Genomic DNA, 21,192 nt, shown 5'->3' with positions numbered 1-21,192 from the left:
GTGCTGTGGTCATTAGAGAAAATACTTGTTCTTGGACACTGGGGAGGTCAGTGAACTCAGACACTGTATAAGTGTAATTAGGGCCATATGATATGTTTTGCAGCTCTCCACTGTCAGAGTTCCTTGTCCCAATTCCAACCACAAAGATCCCCTGCCTTTTGAGAGCAAAGGCTGGGATAACTACACCATCAAAAGACTTTCCACCATTTAGTAAAATCAACATCTGCGGAACACCTTGCAGGTGCCTACTCCCAGAGGAACTTGTGAATACATTTTCCCTAGTATAATTGAGGGCTGCCCCTGTGTAGAGACGTTGGCCTCCTCGGTGCCTTAGCCCTCTGACTGAATCCAAAATGTCCTCTTTTTTGGTATATGTTTTCAGAAAGAAATGGACTTCTGCATCTTTGCTGTACTGGACTACAGAGACACGGTCTTTGTTTTCTCCCACATTGAGTTTGTCCACAACTTTCTCAACAAAATCACGCATGGCAGGGAAGCTATTCCTTGTGCCATCAGAACCATCCAACAGGAATACAATATCCTTTTTGGCAATTTCAACTGAGGAAACAGATTAAGACAAAAAAAATTAAACCTTTGCAAAGTCAGGCTTATGCACTAACAATGAAGCAGTGGCTTATCTTTTTGACGACACCTATAAGTGCCTACCTCAATTTTAAAATGTAAGAAAAGCCCACCACCACCACTCCTCAAATGTAAAAATGGAGCTTAACATGTACTGCCTTATTTCCCTCACTATAGGTGATACAAGTCAGATAGCCCTCAAGGCCAGCAAGTTTAAACATACCAATTAAAGTTGGTGATTCAGGTGTCAGGTCAATAACCACAGTGTCCAAGGAGGACTGAAGTTTCTGTTGGATACGGGGAAGGTCAGTAAATTCAGACACAGAGAAAACAGAATTGGCATCGAAGGATATCTTCTCCAGTTCTCTGCTATCAGAGCTCCTGGTTCCAATTCCAAAGGTCAAGACACCCAGCTGTTTGAGAGCGGAGGCTGGTGCATCAACACTGTCAGAGGATGGTCCACCACTTAGCCATATTAGGAGTTGTGGAACTCCTTCCAGGCGTCTACTTCCGGCAGAAGCTGTGAAGACATTGTCCTTCAAGTATTGGAGAGCTGCTCCAGTTTTGAGAGGTCTTCCACCTATGGGCCTCAAACCTCTGACAGTGTCAAGGATCTCGCCTTTTGTTTTGTATGTGTTCAGATAGAACTGGACAGTTGGATCACTGCTGTACTGAACCACTGAGACACGGTCTTTCTTGTCATCCACACTGAGGTTCTCTACTACTCTTTGGACAAAGTCTTGCATTGCTGGGAATCCAGTTCTTGTACCATCAGATCCATCCAACAAGAACACAACATCCCTTCCTTTTGTCTGCCTTTGCACTAGGGAACATAGTATGTGAAACAATTTCATGGTCATATATAATACATTTCTTTTTAAATGTCAGATGATGAAGGCGAACCTCAAGGTCTACCAATATACTCTTAATAATAGTGGGATAACTGTTTTATCAAAGTGGCACTGTCTCACCTGAACATAGGGATTCAGGCATTTAGACAGTTCAATATTCACAATTTCATTATCTTCAAATGTTAAAGTCAGTGACTATCTTACCAGTTACTGTTGGCTCCATGGGTGTGGCCCTCACTACCACTGCGCTCACTAGAGACAAGACTTGTTCTTGGACACTGGGCAAGTCAGTGAACTCAGACACTAATAAAGTGTAATTAGGGTTAAATGATATTTTCTGCAGCTCTCCACTGTCAGAGTTCCTTGTCCCAATGCCAACCACATAAATGCCCTGATGTTTGAGAGCAGAGGCTGGGATATCAACATTGTCAACAGACTTTCCACCATTTAGCAGTATAACCATCCGTGGAACACCTTCCAGGTACCTACTCCCAGGAGAGTTTGTCAAGACATCCCTGGCGTAATTGAGGGCTGCCCCAGTGTAGAGGCGTCTGCCTCCGCGGTGTCTCAGCCCTCTTATTGAGTTCACAATTTCCTCTTTTGTGTTGTATGATATTAGATCGAAATGGACTTCTGCATCTTTGCTGTACTGGACTACAGAGACACGGTCTTTGTTTTTACCCACATTGAGTTTCTCTACAACTTTCTCAACAAAATCAAGGATGGCAGGGAAGCCATTCCTTGTGCTATCAGAACCATCCAGAAGGAAAACGACATCCTTTTTGGCAGTTTCAACTGAGAAAACAGATTAAGACAAAAAATATTAACCTTTGCCAACACAAGCTTAAACACTAATTATGAAGCAATGGGATATCTTTTTTAAAGTACCTAGCATTGCCTAATTTAATTTTAAATGTTAGAATAGCACACCACCACCTCTTGTCAAATGCAAAGATGGAGCTTAAGATGTATTGCACTTGTAATATATTTCCCTCATAGTAGGTGAAAAAAGTCAGGTAGCCTACCAGGCCAGCAAAAGTGCATGATTTTAAACATACCACTTAAAGTCGGGGATTCAGGGGGCACCTCAATAGCCACAGCCTCAATGGAGGACTGAAGTTGCTGTTGGATATGGGGAAGTTCAGTGAATTCAGACACAGAGAAAACCGAATTGGCATTGTGGGATATCTTCTGCAGTTGTCTGCCATCGGACCTCTTGGTTCCAATTCCAAAGGTCAAGACACCCAGCTGTTTGAGAGCAGAGGCTGGTGCATCAACACTGTCAGAAGATCTTCCACCACTTAGCCATATTAGGAGTTGTGGAACTCCTTCCAGGCGTCTACTTCCGGCAGAAGCTCTGAAAACATTGTCCTTCAAATATTGGAGAGCTGCTCCAGTTTTGAGGGGTCTTCCACCTTTGTGGCTCAATCTTCTGACAGTGTCAATGATCTCTGCTTTTCTTTTGTATGTGTTCAGATAGAAATGGACAGCTGCATCTTTGCTGTACTGAACCACTGAGACACGGACTTTGTTTTCTCCCACATTGAGTTTTTCCAACATTTTCTCAACAAAATCACGCATGGCAGGGAAGCCCTTTTTTGTGCTTTCAGAACCATCCAGAAGGAAAACTATATCCTTTTTGGCAGTTTCAACTGAGAACACACAATAACACAAAAAATATGAACCTTTGGAAAGGTACACTTATACACTAATCATGAAGCAGTGGGTTATCTTTTTGAAAGAACCTAGGGGTGCCTACTTCAATTTTAAATGTTAGAATAGCACACCACCACCTCTTCTCAAATGCAAAGATGTAGCTTAACATGTACTGTGCTATTTCCCTCACTCTCATGGAAACAAGTCAGGTGGCCTTCCAGGCAAGCAAAAGACCCTGATTTTAAACATACCAATTAAAGTTGGGAATTCAGAGGGCACTTCAATAGCCACAGCCTCCAAGGAGGACTGAAGTTGCTGTTGGATACGGGGAAGGTCAGTGACTTCAGACACAGAGAAAACAGAATTGGCATCGTGGGAAATCTTCTCCAGTTCTCTGCTATCAGAGCTCCTGGTTCCAATTCCAAAGGTCAACACACCCAGCTGTCTGAGAGCAGAGGCTGGTGCATCAACACTGTCAGAGGATGGTCCACCACTTAGCCATATTAGGAGTTGTGGAACTCCTTCCAGGCGTCTACTTCCAGCAGAAGCTGTGAAGACATTGTCCTTCAAGTATTGGAGTGCTGCTCCAGTTTTGAGAGGTCTTCCACCTATGGGCCTCAAACCTCTGACAGCGTCAAGTATCTCTGCCTTTGTCCCATATGTGTTCAGATAGAACTGGACAGTTGGATCTCTGCTGTACTGAACCACTGAGACACGGTCTTTCTTGTCATCCACACTGAGGCTCTCAATTACTCTTTGGACAAAATCCTGCATAGCTAGGAATCCAGCTTTTGTAACATCAGATCCATCCAACAAGAACACAACATCTCTTCTTTTGGGTTGTCCCTCCACTACGGAACATTGAATGTGAAACATATTTAGGTTCATATGGCAAACTTTTCATATGGGAAAAGTTGGATAATGAAAGCCAACTTTTAACTTTACAAAGTTGTTCTTAATAGTGTTAAGTTTGACTTTAACTTTGTGAACACTCAAAGTGGCCCTGGCTGACCTGTAGTCAGTGAACTATACTTATATAGTTTTATATATAATGCATGTAGATTATCCCATGATCATCGATTATAATTGTAAGTCACTTTCTTACCAGTTACAGTTGGCGTGGACCTCACTAGCACTGTACTCAATAGAGACAAGAGCTGTTCTTGAACACTGGTTAGGTCATTGAAATCAGGCACTGTTAGACTGAAATTAGGACCATATGATAGTTTCTGCAGCTCTCCACTGTCAGAGTTCCTTGTCCCAATGCCAATCACAAAGACGCCCTGTTGTTTGAGAACAGTGGCAGGGGTACCAACATTGTCAAAAGACTTTCCACCATTTAGCAGGATCACCAACTGTGGAACACCTTGCAGATGCCGACTCCCAGAGGAGCTCGTTAGGATGTTTTCTCTGACGTATTGGAGGGCAGCCCCGGTGTTGAGAGGACTGCCTCCTCTGTGTGTCAGCCTTCTGACCGACTCTAAAATATCCTCTCTTGAGGTATATGTTTTCAAATAGAAATGGGCATCAGCCTCTTTGCTGTACTGGACTACAGAGACACGGTCTTTGTTTTCGCCCACATTGAGTTTCTCCACGACTTTCTCCACAAAATCACGCATGGCAGGGAAGCCATTCCTTGTGCCATCAGAACCATCCAACAGGAATATGATATCCTTTTTTGCAGTTTCAACTGAGAAAATACATTAAGCAAAAAAAATGAACATTTACAAATGTACCGTTGTGTAGTAATCATTAAGCAGTAGACTATCTTTTCGAAAAGCACCTGGCACTGCCTATTTGTAAACTCGTATGAAGCGCAACACCACATCTTTTGAAATGCAGATGTTGAGCTTGACATGTATTGTGCTATTTCCCTGAGTGTAGGTTAAACAAGTCAGGTAGCCTTTCAGACCAGCAAGAGGTAGTTCTTGTCAACATACCAAGTACAGTTGGTGATTCTGTTGTGACATCAATCACCACAGCCTCCAATGATGACTGAAGTTGCTGTTGGATACTGGGAAGGTCAGTAAATACAGACACAGAGAGAGCAGAATTGGCATTGTGAGATATCTTCTCCAATTCTCTGCTGTCAGACTTCTTGGTTCCAATTGCAAAGGTCAAGACACCCAGCTGTTTGAGAGCAGAGGCTGGTGCATCAACACTGTCAGAGGATGGTGCACCACTTAACAATATCAGGACCTGTGGAACTCCTTCCAGGCGTCTACTTCCAGCAGAAGCCGTGAAGACATTGTCCTTCAAGTATTGGAGAGCTGCTCCAGTTTTGAGTGGTCTTCCGCCTTTGTGTTTCAATCCTCTGATACTGTCAAGAATCTCAGTTTTTGCCATGTGTGTGTTCAAATAAAAGTGAACAGCTGGATCTCTGCTGTACTGAACCACTGAGACACGGTCTTTCTTCTCATCCACACTGAGGTTTTCTACTACCCTTTGGGCAAAGTCTCGCATAGCTGAGAATCCACCTCTAGTACCATCAGATCCATCCAACAAGAACACAACATCCCTTCTTTTTGGCTGTCTCTCTACTAGCGAACATAGAATGTGAAACATATTTAGGTTCATATGCCAAAGGTTTCCTGTCCAAAAGTCAGATAAAGAAAGCTAACCTTAAGGTTTACAAATTCGCTATATTATTTGTGGCACATCTGTTTTGTGAAAGTAGGACTGTCCAATCTGAAATTAGTGAAATAAAATTTTTCATATCCCAATTTGCATTATTCCATGTTCATCGAATGTAAAACTCATTCACTTTCTTACCAGTTACTGTAGGTGTCATGGGCGTGGCCCTCACTAATGCTGTGGTCATTAGAGAGGAGAGCTGTTTTTGGACAGTGGGAAGGTCAGTGAACTCAGACACCAATAGAGCGGAATTAGGGTCATATGATATTTTCTGCAGCTCTCCACTGTCAGAGTTCCTTGTCCCAATGCCAATCACGAAGACGCCCTGTTGTTTGAGAACAGATGCTGGTGTATCTACATTGTCAGAGGATGGTCCACCACTTAGCCATATTAGGAGTTGTGGAACTCCTTCCAGGCGTCTACTTCCGGCAGAAGCTGTGAAGACATTGTCCTTCAAGTATTGGAGAGCTGCTCCAGTTTTGAGAGGTCTTCCACCTATGGGCCTCAAACCTCTGACAGTGTCAAGGATCTCGCCTTTTGTTTTGTATGTGTTCAGATAGAACTGGACAGTTGGATCTCTGCTGTACTGAACTACTGAGACACGGTCTTTCTTGTCATCCACACTGAGGTTCTCTACTACTCTTTGGACAAAGTCTCGCATATCTGAAAATCCAGTTCTAGTACCATCAGATCCAGCCAACAAGAACACAACATCCCTTCTTTTTGCCTGTCTCTCCACTAGGGAACATAGAATATAAAACATGTTTAGGTTCATATGTCAATTGCTTCCTGTGCAAAAGTCAGATTAAGCTAACCATAAGATTTACAGATTTGCTATTTTTAATGTTCGATCAACTGTTTTGTCATCGTGGCACTGGCTGACCTGAACTTCGTGAAATCAATTTTTTCAAATTCCAATTTGCATTCTTCCAAGATAATAAAACGTATTCATTCACTTTCTTACCAGTTACTGTAGGTGTCATGGGCGTGGCCCTCACTGGTACTACTGTCATCAGAGACAAGAGTTGTGCTTGAACACTGGTTAGTTCAGAAAACCTAGACACTGATAGAGCGTAATTAGGGCCATATGATATTTGTTGCAGCTCTCCACTGTCAGAGTTCCTTGTCCCAATGCCAATCACAAAGACGCCCTGTTGTTTGAGAGCAGATGCTGGTGTATCTACATTGTCAAAAGACTTTCCACCATTTAGCAGGATCACCAACTGTGGAACACCTTGCAGATGCCGACTCCCAGAGGAGCTCGTTAGGATGTTTTCTCTGACATATTGGAGGGCAGCCCCGGTGTTGAGAGGACTACCTCCTCTGTGTCTGAGCGTTCTTACTGAATCAACAATATCCTCTTTTTTTGTGTATGTCTTCAGGTCAAAATGGACCTCTGCATCTTTGCTGTACTGGACTACAGAGACACGGTCTTTGCTTTCTCGCACATTTAGTTTGTCCACAACCCTCTTAACAAAATCGCGCATGGCAGGGAAGCCATTCCTTGTGCTATCAGATCCATCCAGAAGGAATACAATATCCTTGTTGGGAGGTTCAACTGAGAAAAGACAGTAAGACTTAAAATATTAACCTTTGTAAAGGTACACTTTTGTACTATTCATAAAGTGGTGGGTTTTCTCATTCCAAGCACCTAGCACTGCCTATTTCAATTTCAAACTGTAGGGAGACACAACACAACTTACTTAGAAATGCACAAATGGAACTTAACAGGTATGGTAGTATTTCCCTCACTGTTGGGTAAACAAGTTAAGTAGCCATTCAAGCCAACAAGAGACCATACTTTTTAACATACCAATTAAAGTTGGTGATTCTGGAGTCACGTCAATAACCACAGCCTCCAAGGAGGACTGAAGTTGCTGTTGGATACGGGGAAGTTCAGTGAATACAGACACGGAGAGAGCAGAACTAGGATTGTGGGATATCTTCTCTAGTTCTCTGCTATCAGATCTCTTATTTCCAATTGCAAATGTCAAGACACCCAGCTGTTTGAGAGCAGAGGCTGGTGCATCAACACTGTCAGAAGACCGTGCACCGCTTAGCAATATCAGGACCTGAGGAACTCCTTCCAGGCGCCTGCTTCCGGCAGAATCTGTGAAAACATAATCCCTCAAGTACTGGAGTGCTGCTCCAGTGTTGATTGGTCTTCCGCCTTTGTGTATCAAACCTCTGATACTGTCAAGGATCTCAGTTTTGGTTCCATATGTATTGAGATAAAAGTGGACAGCTGTATCTCTGCTGTACTGGACCACTGAGACACGGTCTTTCTTGTCATCCACACTGAGGTTCTCTACTACTCTTTGGACAAAGTTTTGCATTTCTGAGAATCCAGTTCTAGTACCTTCAGATCCATCCAACAAGAACACAACATCCCTTCTTTTTGCCGGTCTCTCCACTAGGGAACATATAATTTGAGACATATTTCGGTACAAGTGTCAATTAGTTCCTGTGCAAAAGTCAAATTAAGCTAACCGTAAGGTTTACAGATTTACTTTATTAATGTTGGATCAACTGTTTCATCATAGTGGCACTGGCTGACCTGAACTTCATGAAATCAATATTTTCAAATTCCAATTTGCATTCTTCCAAGATAATAGAATGTATTTATTCACTTTCTTACCAGTTACTGTAGGTGTCATGGGCGTGGCCCTGACTGGTACTACTGTCATCAGAGACAAGAGTTGTGCTTGAACACTTGGTAGATCAGAAAACCTAGACACTGATAGAGCGTAATTAGGGCCATATGATATTTGTTGCAGCTCTCCACTGTCAGAGTTCCTTGTCCCAATGCCAATCACAAAGACGCCCTGTTGTTTGAGAGCAGATGCTGGTGTATCTACATTGTCAAAAGACTTTCCACCATTTAGCAGGATCACCAACTGTGGAACACCTTGCAGATGCCGACTCCCAGAGGAGCTCGTTAGGATGTTTTCTCTGACATATTGGAGGGCAGCCCCGGTGTTGAGAGGACTACCTCCTCTGTGTCTGAGCGTTCTTACTGAATCAACAATTTCCTCTTTTTTTGTGTATGTCTTCAGGTCAAAATGGACCTCTGCATCTTTGCTGTACTGGACTACAGAGACACGGTCTTTGCTTTCTTGCACATTTAGTTTCTCCACAACCTTCTCAACAAAATCACGCATGGCAGGGAAGCCATTCCTTGTGCTATCAGATCCATCCAGAAGGAATACAATATCCTTGTTGGGAGGTTCAACTGAGAAAAGACAGTAAGACTTAAAATATAAACCTTTGTAAAGGTACACTTTTGTACTATTCATAAAGTGGTGGGTTTTCTCATTCCAAGCGCCTAGCACTGCCTATTTCAATTTCAAACTGTAGGGAGACACAACACAACTTACTTAGAAATGCACAAATGGAACTTAACAGGTATGGTAGTATTTCCCTCACTGTTGGTTAAACAAGTTAAGTAGCCATTCAGGCCAACAAGAGACCATACTTTTTAACATACCAATTAAAGTTGGTGATTCTGGAGTCACATCAATAACCACAGCCTCCAAGGAGGACTGAAGTTGCTGTTGGATACGGGAAAGTTCAGTGAATACAGACACGGAGAGAGCAAAACTAGGATTGTGGGATATCTTCTCTAGTTCTCTGCTATCAGATCTCTTATTTCCAATTGCAAATGTCAAGACACCCAGCTGTTTGAGAGCAGAGGCTGGTGCATCAACACTGTCAGAAGACCGTGCCCCGCTTAGCAATATCAGGACCTGAGGAACTCCTTCCAGGCGCCTGCTTCCGGCAGAATCTGTGAAAAGATAATCCCTCAAATACTGGAGTGCTGCTCCAGTGTTGAGTGGTCTTCCGCCTTTGTGTATCAAACCTCTGATACTGTCAAGGATCTCAGTTTTTGTTCCATATGTGTTGAGATAAAAGTGGATAGCTGTATCTCTGCTGTACTGGACCACTGAGACACGGTCTTTCTTGTCATCCACACTGAGGTTCTCTACTACACTTTGGACAAAGTCTCGCATAGCTGGAAATCCAACTCTAGTACCATCAGATCCATCCAACAAGAACACAACATCCCTTCTTTTTGCCTGTCTCTCCACTAGGGAACATAGAATATAAAACATGTTTAGGTTCATATGTCAATTGCTTCCTGTGCAAAAGTCAGATTAAGCTAACCATAAGATTTACAGATTTGCTATTTTTAATGTTCGATCAACTGTTTTGTCATCGTGGCACTGGCTGACCTGAACTTCGTGAAATCAATTTTTTCAAATTCCAATTTGCATTCTTCCAAGATAATAAAACGTATTCATTCACTTTCTTACCAGTTACTGTAGGTGTCATGGGCGTGGCCCTCACTGGTACTACTGTCATCAGAGACAAGAGTTGTGCTTGAACACTGGTTAGTTCAGAAAACCTAGACACTGATAGAGCGTAATTAGGGCCATATGATATTTGTTGCAGCTCTCCACTGTCAGAGTTCCTTGTCCCAATGCCAATCACAAAGACGCCCTGTTGTTTGAGAGCAGATGCTGGTGTATCTACATTGTCAAAAGACTTTCCACCATTTAGCAGGATCACCAACTGTGGAACACCTTGCAGATGCCGACTCCCAGAGGAGCTCGTTAGGATGTTTTCTCTGACATATTGGAGGGCAGCCCCGGTGTTGAGAGGACTACCTCCTCTGTGTCTGAGCGTTCTTACTGAATCAACAATATCCTCTTTTTTTGTGTATGTCTTCAGGTCAAAATGGACCTCTGCATCTTTGCTGTACTGGACTACAGAGACACGGTCTTTGCTTTCTCGCACATTTAGTTTGTCCACAACCCTCTTAACAAAATCGCGCATGGCAGGGAAGCCATTCCTTGTGCTATCAGATCCATCCAGAAGGAATACAATATCCTTGTTGGGAGGTTCAACTGAGAAAAGACAGTAAGACTTAAAATATTAACCTTTGTAAAGGTACACTTTTGTACTATTCATAAAGTGGTGGGTTTTCTCATTCCAAGCACCTAGCACTGCCTATTTCAATTTCAAACTGTAGGGAGACACAACACAACTTACTTAGAAATGCACAAATGGAACTTAACAGGTATGGTAGTATTTCCCTCACTGTTGGGTAAACAAGTTAAGTAGCCATTCAAGCCAACAAGAGACCATACTTTTTAACATACCAATTAAAGTTGGTGATTCTGGAGTCACGTCAATAACCACAGCCTCCAAGGAGGACTGAAGTTGCTGTTGGATACGGGGAAGTTCAGTGAATACAGACACGGAGAGAGCAGAACTAGGATTGTGGGATATCTTCTCTAGTTCTCTGCTATCAGATCTCTTATTTCCAATTGCAAATGTCAAGACACCCAGCTGTTTGAGAGCAGAGGCTGGTGCATCAACACTGTCAGAAGACCGTGCACCGCTTAGCAATATCAGGACCTGAGGTACTCCTTCCAGGCGCCTGCTTCCGGCAGAATCTGTGAAAACATAATCCCTCAAGTACTGGAGTGCTGCTCCAGTGTTGATTGGTCTTCCGCCTTTGTGTATCAAACCTCTGATACTGTCAAGGATCTCAGTTTTGGTTCCATATGTATTGAGATAAAAGTGGACAGCTGTATCTCTGCTGTACTGGACCACTGAGACACGGTCTTTCTTGTCATCCACACTGAGGTTCTCTACTACTCTTTGGACAAAGTTTTGCATTTCTGAGAATCCAGTTCTAGTACCTTCAGATCCATCCAACAAGAACACAACATCCCTTCTTTTTGCCGGTCTCTCCACTAGGGAACATATAATTTGAGACATATTTCGGTACAAGTGACAATTAGTTCCTGTGCAAAAGTCAAATTAAGCTAACCGTAAGGTTTACAGATTTACTTTATTAATGTTGGATCAACTGTTTCATCATAGTGGCACTGGCTGACCTGAACTTCATGAAATCAATATTTTCAAATTCCAATTTGCATTCTTCCAAGATAATAGAATGTATTTATTCACTTTCTTACCAGTTACTGTAGGTGTCATGGGCGTGGCCCTGACTGGTACTACTGTCATCAGAGACAAGAGTTGTGCTTGAACATTTGGTAGATCAGAAAACCTAGACACTGATAGAGCGTAATTAGGGCCATATGATATTTGTTGCAGCTCTCCACTGTCAGAGTTCCTTGTCCCAATGCCAATCACAAAGACGCCCTGTTGTTTGAGAGCAGATGCTGGTGTATCTACATTGTCAAAAGACTTTCCACCATTTAGCAGGATCACCAACTGTGGAACACCTTGCAGATGCCGACTCCCAGAGGAGCTCGTTAGGATGTTTTCTCTGACATATTGGAGGGCAGCCCCGGTGTTGAGAGGACTACCTCCTCTGTGTCTGAGCGTTCTTACTGAATCAACAATATCCTCTTTTTTTGTGTATGTCTTCAGGTCAAAATGGACCTCTGCATCTTTGCTGTACTGGACTACAGAGACACGGTCTTTGCTTTCTTGCACATTTAGCTTCTCCACAACCCTCTTAACAAAATCGCGCATGGCAGGGAAGCCATTCCTTGTGCTATCAGATCCATCCAGAAGGAATACAATATCCTTGTTGGGAAGTTCAACTGAGAAAAGACAGTAAGAATTAAAATATAAACCTTTTGTAAAGGTACACTTTCGTACTATTCATAAAGTGGTGGGTTTTCTCATTCCAAGCACCTAGCAATGCCTATTTCAATTTCAAACTGTAGGGAGACACAACACAACTTACTTAGAAATGCACAAATGGAACTTAACAGGTATGGTAGTATTTCCCTCACTGTTGGGTAAACAAGTTAAGTAGCCATTCAGGCCAACAAGAGACCATACTTTTTAACATACCAATTAAAGTTGGTGATTCTGGAGTCACGTCAATAACCACAGTCTCCAAGGAGGACTGAAGTTGCTGTTGGATACGGGGAAGTTCAGTGAATACAGACACGGAGAGAGCAGAACTAGGATTGTGGGATATCTTCTCCAGTTCTCTGCTATCAGATCTCTTATTTCCAATTGCAAATGTCAAGACACCCAGCTGTTTGAGAGCAGAGGCTGGTGCATCAACACTGTCAGAAGACCGTGCACCGCTTAGCAATATCAGGACCTGAGGAACTCCTTCCAGACGCCTGCTTCCGGCAGAATCCGTAAAAACATTATCCTTCAAATACTGGAGTGCTGCTCCAGTGTTGAGTGGTCTTCCGCCTTTGGGTATCAAACCTCTGATACTGTCAAGGATCTCAGTTTTTGTTCCATATGTGTTGAGATAAAAGTGGACAGCTGTATCTCTACTGTACTGAACCACTGAGACACGGTCTTTCTTGTCATCCACACTGAGGTTCTCTACTACTCTTTGGACAAAGTTTTGCATTTCTGAGAATCCAGTTCTAGTACCTTCAGATGCATCCAACAAGAACACAACATCCCTCCTTTTTGCCTGTCTCTCCACTAGGGAACATAGAATTTGAGACATATTTCGGTACAAGTGTCAATTGGTTCCTGTGCAAAAGTCAGATTAAGCTAACCATAAGGTTTACAGATTGGCTATTTTTAATGTTCGATCAACTGTTTTGTCATAGTGGCACTGGCTGACCTGAATTTCATGAAATCAATATCTTCAAATTCCAATTTGCATTCTTCCAAGATAATAGAATGTATTTATTCACTTTCTTACCAGTTACTGTAGGTGTCATGGGCGTGGCCCTCACTGGTACTACTGTCATCAGAGACAAGAGTTGTGCTTGAACACTTGGTAGATCAGAAAACCTAGACACTGATAGAGTGTAATTAGGGCCATATGATATTTGTTGCAGCTCTCCACTGTCAGAGTTCCTTGTCCCAATGCCAATCACAAAGACGCCCTGTTGTTTGAGAGCAGATGCTTGTGTATCTACATTGTCAAAAGACTTTCCACCATTTAGCAGGATCACCAACTGTGGAACACCTTGCAGATGCCGACTCCCAGAGGAGCTCGTTAGGATGTTTTCTCTGACATATTGGAGGGCAGCCCCGGTGTTGAGAGGACTACCTCCTCTGTGTCTGAGCGTTCTTACTGAATCAACAATTTCCTCTTTTTTTGTGTATGTCTTCAGGTCAAAATGGACCTCTGCATCTTTGCTGTACTGGACTACAGAGACACGGTCTTTGCTTTCTTGCACATTTAGCTTCTCCACAACCCTCTTAACAAAATCACGCATGGCAGGGAAGCCATTCCTTGTGCTATCAGATCCATCCAGAAGGAATACAATATCCTTGTTGGGAGGTTCAACTGAGAAAAGACAGTAAGAATTAAATATTAACCTTTGTAAAGGTACACTTTCGTACTATTCATAAAGTGGTGGGGTTTCTCATTCCAAGCACCTAGCACTGCCTATTTCAATTTCAAACTGTAGGGAGACACAACACAACTTACTTAGAAATGCACAAATGGAACTTAACAGGTATGGTAGTATTTCCCTCACTGTTGGGTAAACAAGTTAAGTTGCCATTCAGGCCAACAAGAGACCATGTTTGTCAACATACCAATTCCAGTTGGTGATTCTGTTGTGGTGACATCAATAACCACAGCCTCCAAGGAGGACTGAAGTTGCTGTTGGATACGGGGAAGTTCAGTGAATACAGACATGGAGAGAGCAGAACTAGGATTGTGGGATATCTTCTCTAGTTCTCTGCTATCAGATCTCTTATTTCCAATTGCAAATGTCAAGACACCCAGCTGTTTGAGAGCAGAGGCTGGTGCATCAACACTGTCAGAAGACCGTGCCCCGCTTAGCAATATCAGGACCTGAGGAACTCCTTCCAGGCGCCTGCTTCCGGCAGAATCTGTGAAAACATAATCCCTCAAGTACTGGAGTGCTGCTCCAGTGTTGATTGGTCTTCCGCCTTTGTGTATCAAACCTCTGATACTGTCAAGGATCTCAGTTTTTGTTCCATATGTATTGAGATAAAAGTGGATAGCTGTATCTCTGCTGTACTGGACCACTGAGACACGGTCTTTCTTGTCATCCACACTGAGGTTCTCTACTACTCTTTGGACAAAGTTTTGCATTTCTGAGAATCCAGTTCTAGTACCTTCAGATCCATCCAACAAGAACACAACATCCCTTCTTTTTGCCGGTCTCTCCACTAGGGAACATAGAATTTGAGACATATTTCGGTACAAGTGTCAATTAGTTCCTGTGCAAAAGTCAAATTAAGCTAACCGTAAGGTTTACAGATTTACTTTATTAATGTTGGATCAACTGTTTCATCATAGTGGCACTGGCTGACCTGAACTTCATGAAATCAATATTTTCGAATTCCAATTTGCATTCTTCCAAGATAATAGAATGTATTTATTCACTTTCTTACCAGTTACTGTAGGTGTCATGGGCGTGGCCCTGACTGGTACTACTGTCATCAGAGACAAGAGTTGTGCTTGAACACTTGGTAGATCAGAAAACCTAGACACTGATAGAGCGTAATTAGGGCCATATGATATTTGTTGCAGCTCTCCACTGTCAGAGTTCCTTGTCCCAATGCCAATCACAAAGACGCCCTGTTGTTTGAGAGCAGATGCTTGTGTATCTACATTGTCAAAAGACTTTCCACCATTTAGCAGGATCACCAACTGTGGAACACCTTGCAGATGCCGACTCCCAGAGGAGCTCGTTAGGATGTTTTCTCTGACATATTGGAGGGCAGCCCCGGTGTTGAGAGGACTACCTCCTCTGTGTCTGAGCGTTCTTACTGAATCAACAATTTCCTCTTTTTTTGTGTATGTCTTCAGGTCAAAATGGACCTCTGCATCTTTGCTGTACTGGACTACAGAGACACGGTCTTTGCTTTCTCGCACATTTAGCTTCTCCACAACCCTCTTAACAAAATCGCGCATGGCAGGGAAGCCATTCCTTGTGCTATCAGATCCATCCAGAAGGAATACAATATCCTTGTTGGGAGGTTCAACTGAGAAAAGACAGTAAGACTTAAAATATTAACCTTTGTAAAGGTACACTTTTGTACTATTCATAAAGTGGTGGGTTTTCTCATTCCAAGCACCTAGCACTGCCTATTTCAATTTCAAACTGTAGGGAGACACAACACAACTTACTTAGAAATGCACAAATGGAACTTAACAGGTATGGTAGTATTTCCGTCACTGTTGGGTAAACAAGTTAAGTAGCCATTCAGGCCAACAAGAGACCATACTTTTTAACATACCAATTAAAGTTGGTGATTCTGGAGTCACGTCAATAACCACAGCCTCCAAGGAGGACTGAAGTTGCTGTTGGATACGGGGAAGTTCAGTGAATACAGACACGGAGAGAGCAGAACTAGGATTGTGGGATATCTTCTCCAGTTCTCTGCTATCAGATCTCTTATTTCCAATTGCAAATGTCAAGACACCCAGCTGTTTGAGAGCAGAGGCTGGTGCATCAACACTGTCAGAAGACCGTGCACCGCTTAGCAATATCAGGACCTGAGGTACTCCTTCCAGGCGCCTGCTTCCGGCAGAATCGGCGAAAACATAATCCCTCAAGTACTGGAGAGCTGCTCCAGTGTTGAGTGGTCTTCCACCTTTGTGTATCAAACCTCTGATACTATCAAGGATCTCAGTTTTTGTTCCATATGTGTTCAGATAAAATTGGATAGCTGTATCTCTGCTGTACTGGACCACTGAGACACGGTCTTTTTTGTCATCCACACTGAGGTTCTCCACTACTCTTTGTACAAAGTCTCGCATAGCTGGGAATCCACCTCTAGTACCATCAGATCCATCCAACAAGAACACAACATCCCTTCTTTTTGCCTGTCTCTCCACTAGGGAAATAGAATGTAAAACATATTTAGGTTCATAAGTCAATTGGTTCCTGTGCAAAGTCAGATAAAGCTAACCATAAGGTTTACAGATTTATATCATTCATGTTGAATCAACTGTTTCATCATAGTGGCACTGGCTGACCTGAACATCTTGTTCACATCCCAATTTCCATTCTTTCAATATAATGGAATGCATTTATTTTCTTACCAGCTACTGTAGGTGTCATGGGCGTGGCCCTCACTAGTGCTGTGGTCATCAGAGACAAGAGCTGTGCTTGAGCACTGGGTAGGTCAGAAAACCTAGACACTGATAGAGTGTAATTAGGGTAATATGATATTTTCTGCAGCTCTCCACTGTCAGAGTTCCTTGTCCCAATGCCAATCACAAAGACGCCCTGTTGTTTGAGAACAGATGCTGGTGTATCTACATTGTCAAAAGACTTTCCACCATTTAGCAGGATCACCAACTGTGGAACACCTTGCAGATGCCGACTCCCAGAGGAGCTCGTTAGGATGTTTTCTCTGACGTATTGGAGGGCAGCCCCGGTGTTGAGAGGTCTGCCTCCCCTATGCCTCAGACCTCTTACTGAATCAATAATATCCTCTTTTTTAATGTATGTCTTCAGGTAAAAATGGACTTCTGCATCTTTGCTGTACTGGACTACAGAGACACTGTCTTTGTTTTCGCCCACATTAAGTTTCTCCACAACTTTCTCAACAAAATCACGCATGGCAGGAAAGCCATTTCTTGTGCCATCAGAACCATCCAACAGGAATACAATATCCTTTTTGTTAGTTTCAACTGAGAAAAGACACAAAGAAAGAAATACAAACCATTTTAAAGGTAGGACTGTGTAATAATCATAAAGTGGTGGGCTTTCTCATTCCAAGCACCTTGGACTGCCCTCTACAAGTTAAATCTATATGGTAGCACACCACTTCTCTTTGTCAAATGCACATATTTTGCTGAACAGCTAATGTACAAATTATTTCAGTGAATTCAAGGTGGTGCTTGTCAACATACCAAGTACAGTTGGTGATTCTGTTGTGACATCAACAACCACGGCCTCCAATGATGACTGAAGTTGCTGTTGGATACGGGGAAGGTCAGTGAATTCAGACACAGAGAGAACCGAATTGGCATCATGGGATATCTTCTCCAGTTCTCTGCTATCAGAGCTCCTGGTTCCAATTCCAAAGGTCAAGACACCCAGCTGTTTGAGAGCGGAGGCTGGTGCATCAACACTGTCAGAGGATGGTCCACCACTTAGCCATATTAGGAGTTGTGGAACTCCTTCCAGGCGTCTACTTCCGGCAGAAGCTGTGAAGACATTGTCCTTCAAGTATTGGAGAGCTGCTCCAGTTTTGAGAGGTCTTCCACCTATGGGCCTCAAACCTCTGACAGTGTCAAGGATCTCGCCTTTTGTTTTGTATGTGTTCAGATAGAACTGGACAGTTGGATCACTGCTGTACTGAACCACTGAGACACGGTCTTTCTTGTCATCCACACTGAGGTTCTCTACTACTCTTTGGACAAAGTCTCGCATAGCTGAGAATCCAGTTGTAGTACCTTCAGATCCATCCAACAAGAACACAACATCCCTTCCTTTTGGCTGCCTCTCCACTAGGAAACATAGAATTCGAGACATATTTAGGTTCATGGGTCAAAGATTACCTCAAGGTGGCACAAGTGTTTTGTCAAAGTTGCACTGGCTGACCTGAACTTTGTGAAATATACTTTAATACAGTGGAATTAGATTCCTACAATGATTTAGAAATAAGCCTTTAAATTCCAAAGCATAGGGAACCATTCGTAATCTGTATGTTCTTCTCCAGTCTTTCAACAACAATGTCAAGCCAAGACAACATGCCTATTTTTAAACCAAACCATGACATTGTTGTTGGTAAGATATCGACACAGATATTAATGAGTCAAGTAAAAGTGCAATCCACTCTCTTAGTATCTATACAGCATTAGTGTATTCTAGGATACTAGGTCTGTGTTGAGTATTCTGGAGGGGGAAACACCATACACTATCACCCTTGATCATGGTTAAAATGGCAAATTGAACATGGTATTGGAATAAACTGTTTACATACGTGTGAACGGAATCATGCAGTATCTATTCTGTTATTCTTACCCATTTCTTTCATTGTTTTATCTTTAATTGCAGCAACAACTTGTTCCTGTATATTTGGAAGTTCAGCAACTTCAGACACAGATAAAGTGTAAGTTGGGTCATGTGATATCTTCTCCATTTCCTTGTGGTCAGAGTTTTTTATGCCAATGGTTAGTATTGTGACATTGGTTTCTCTTAGAGAGGCAACAGGCAAATCCACACTGTCACTCGATGGTCCACTGCTTAAAACAACAAGAATTTGTGGCACATTTGCAGTGTATCTGCTGCCCGAGGCAGCTGTGAATACATTTTCTTTCACATATTTTAGAGCTGCACCAGTTAGCAGTGGTCTTCCTCCTTTGTGTGAGAGCCTTCTGACAGCTGTTAGGACATCTTCTTTCCTCATGAATGAATTCAAAAAGAAATTGGCTATTGCCACATTGCTGAACTGAATCACAGCAACTCTGTCTTCATTTTGTCCAATACTTAATCTTTCTATTACTTTGTACAGGAAATCTTGAATGGATGAAAATCCATCTCTGGTATTATCAGATCCATCCAAAAGAAAAACTATGTCTCTTCCCTGTTCATCACTTTGCTCTGTTAACAAAAGTACATAGAATTTGTATGATGTTAATCAGTTTTAATATATTAACACCTGTTAAGTGATTCATTTTAAATTATTATTCAAATAATCTTAATTCTTACCTGCTTTAATTTCCTCCTCAACCCCCATTTGAGTAAGATGACTCATCAAACTTTGTTGAATATCAGGGAGATTTACAAAGTCAGGGATTGAGTAAGCATATTTTGGGTCAGAGGACATGACTTGCATCTCAGCTGAATTTGACATTCTTGATCCAATTGCAAATGCGATCACCCCTGCAGCCTTCAGCGTACTTGCTGGGCCTTGCGGAGCATCTCTAGATCTTCCACCAGCCATGATGACAAGTATCTGTTTGGCACCTTCATGATGTCGACCTCCAGCACTTGAAACAAAGACATTATCGCTCACAAACTGCAGTGCTGCTCCGATATACTGAGGCCTTCCACCTTTTGGCTTTAAGTCAGTGATTTGCTTCAGAACATCAACTTTTGTGTTGTAAGTATTCAGATTGAAAATGACTTCAGCATTGTTGCTATACTGTACAACAGCAACTTTATCTTTTCCGTGGTTGAAGTCAAAGCTGTCAACAATATTTGCAACAAATCTCCGTATGGCAGGGAATCGACTCCTGACATAATCAGATCCATCAATGAGAAAGACAATATCTCTATCTGTACTGGTGCTTGAACCTAGAAAAGTCAACAACCATGCAAATTGTGTTAGTTAACAATTCCATAGAAATCTGATCACTGATGATTTAATTGATATTTACAGGGTTTTAATATATAGAGACTTTATGTACCTATTAACTTTGGATTCATTTGAGATTAAGTCAAGTAAAATGAATTATTACTTGTTTTCACTCACCTACACCAGGGCTGACAGTGTCTGTTTGAGATGCAATGCCTGAGAGCAACTGCTGTTTCACAAGAGGAAAGTCGGAAACCTCCTTGATAAAATACTCTGCTCTAGGACTGTGTGCTAATTGCTTCATTTCCAGTCTATCTGCATCATTCACTCCGACACTGAAAAGGATGATTCCAGCATTTCTCAGTCTGTCCACAGGCCCTAAGACATCATCTTCTGACTTTCTCCCACTTAAGAGTATCAGTATCTGTGGGGCTCCCTGCTGGGCTCTGCTTCCAGATGAAGCAGTGAGCACATTGTTCCGCACAAAATCAAGGGCAACACCTGTGTTCACAGTGAACCCTCCTTTCAGGTTTACATTGCTCAAATGGCTTAAAACATCTTCTTTCAGTGAGTGTGTGTTCAGGAGGAAATCAGTAGAGGGCTCCGTGCTGTACTGAATCAAAGCAACTTGTACTTTGGTTGGCCCAATTTCTAGTTGCTCGACAAGCTCTCTGACAAAATCCAAAATTTGTCTTTCACTTGCTTGCATATCATCAGATCCATCAAGGAGAAAAACAATATCGGCCCTTTGGAGCTCTAATTCTGCAATTGTGGAAGTGTCTGAAATGGACAAACAAACATTTTACAAAACCAAAATTTTTGCTTTAGACAGAAACATTTTATATACGTGTATTATACAAACTACTTTTATGTCCATGTAGATAACATCTCTAATTTTTTTTTTTCCCCCACATCTTACCAATAACAGTTGGAAATTCAGTTGTTTCTTGAGCACCCCGCAATGTGGCTTCCACCGATGGCCGTATGCTTTGCAGGTTGTTAAAGTTTGTCACATGATAATAATGTGCTGGCGTGAAAGAGATGGTTTGCATTTCCAACGTATCAGCATTCTTTGTTCCAATAGTAAAAGTCTTTATCCCATTTTCCTTGAGCGACTCTGCTGGTCCTCTGACATCATCCCCTGATCTCCCACCACTAAATACATACAGATATTGAGGGACTGATTCTGCACGTCTGCCTCCAACTAAGGCAGCAAAGACATTGGCTTTGACAAACTCAAGTGCTTTGCCAATGTTGAGCGGTC

The 21,192-nt window shown here is 42.4% G+C and overlaps 5 protein-coding genes across 7 annotated transcripts in view; all 5 read right to left on the bottom strand.

The window, feature by feature from the left end:
• The window catches only part of LOC311022285 (collagen alpha-3(VI) chain-like), a 152,913-nt gene that overhangs the window by 111,758 nt on the left and 19,963 nt on the right, over positions 1-21,192 (bottom strand). The window lies entirely within an intron of this gene.
• LOC311022109 (collagen alpha-3(VI) chain-like) lies at positions 13-19,636 on the bottom strand (the record flags this gene model as incomplete). The annotated part of the gene is made up of 7 exons (XM_084023139.1): positions 13-38; positions 313-558; positions 12,561-13,160; positions 13,387-13,980; positions 16,720-16,818; positions 17,536-17,599; positions 19,532-19,636. The coding sequence occupies 7 exons, from the start codon at positions 19,634-19,636 to the stop codon at positions 13-15; spliced, it is 1,734 nt and encodes a 577-aa protein (XP_083879265.1).
• On the bottom strand, positions 835-5,654 carry LOC311022112 (collagen alpha-3(VI) chain-like; the record flags this gene model as incomplete). Its single annotated transcript, XM_084023142.1, has 6 exons — positions 835-869; positions 2,492-2,555; positions 2,871-3,085; positions 3,341-3,404; positions 4,670-4,779; positions 5,030-5,654. 6 exons carry the CDS (start codon positions 5,652-5,654, stop codon positions 835-837), a joined length of 1,113 nt encoding a protein of 370 aa, XP_083879268.1.
• On the bottom strand, positions 5,830-12,369 carry LOC311022111 (collagen alpha-3(VI) chain-like; the record flags this gene model as incomplete). Its single annotated transcript, XM_084023141.1, has 9 exons — positions 5,830-6,461; positions 6,688-7,281; positions 7,537-8,136; positions 8,362-8,955; positions 9,211-9,810; positions 10,037-10,630; positions 10,886-11,485; positions 11,711-12,304; positions 12,363-12,369. The coding sequence occupies 9 exons, from the start codon at positions 12,367-12,369 to the stop codon at positions 5,830-5,832; spliced, it is 4,815 nt and encodes a 1,604-aa protein (XP_083879267.1).
• LOC311022110 (collagen alpha-3(VI) chain-like) lies at positions 14,094-16,661 on the bottom strand (the record flags this gene model as incomplete). Its single annotated transcript, XM_084023140.1, has 5 exons — positions 14,094-14,098; positions 14,235-14,837; positions 15,063-15,675; positions 15,895-16,561; positions 16,654-16,661. The coding sequence occupies 5 exons, from the start codon at positions 16,659-16,661 to the stop codon at positions 14,094-14,096; spliced, it is 1,896 nt and encodes a 631-aa protein (XP_083879266.1).

This window comes from Eutrigla gurnardus (assembly GCF_963514095.1).
Source record: "Eutrigla gurnardus genome assembly, chromosome: 12".
NCBI lineage: Eukaryota > Metazoa > Chordata > Actinopteri > Perciformes > Triglidae > Eutrigla > Eutrigla gurnardus.
This window is presented reverse-complemented; position numbering and strand designations above follow the sequence as displayed.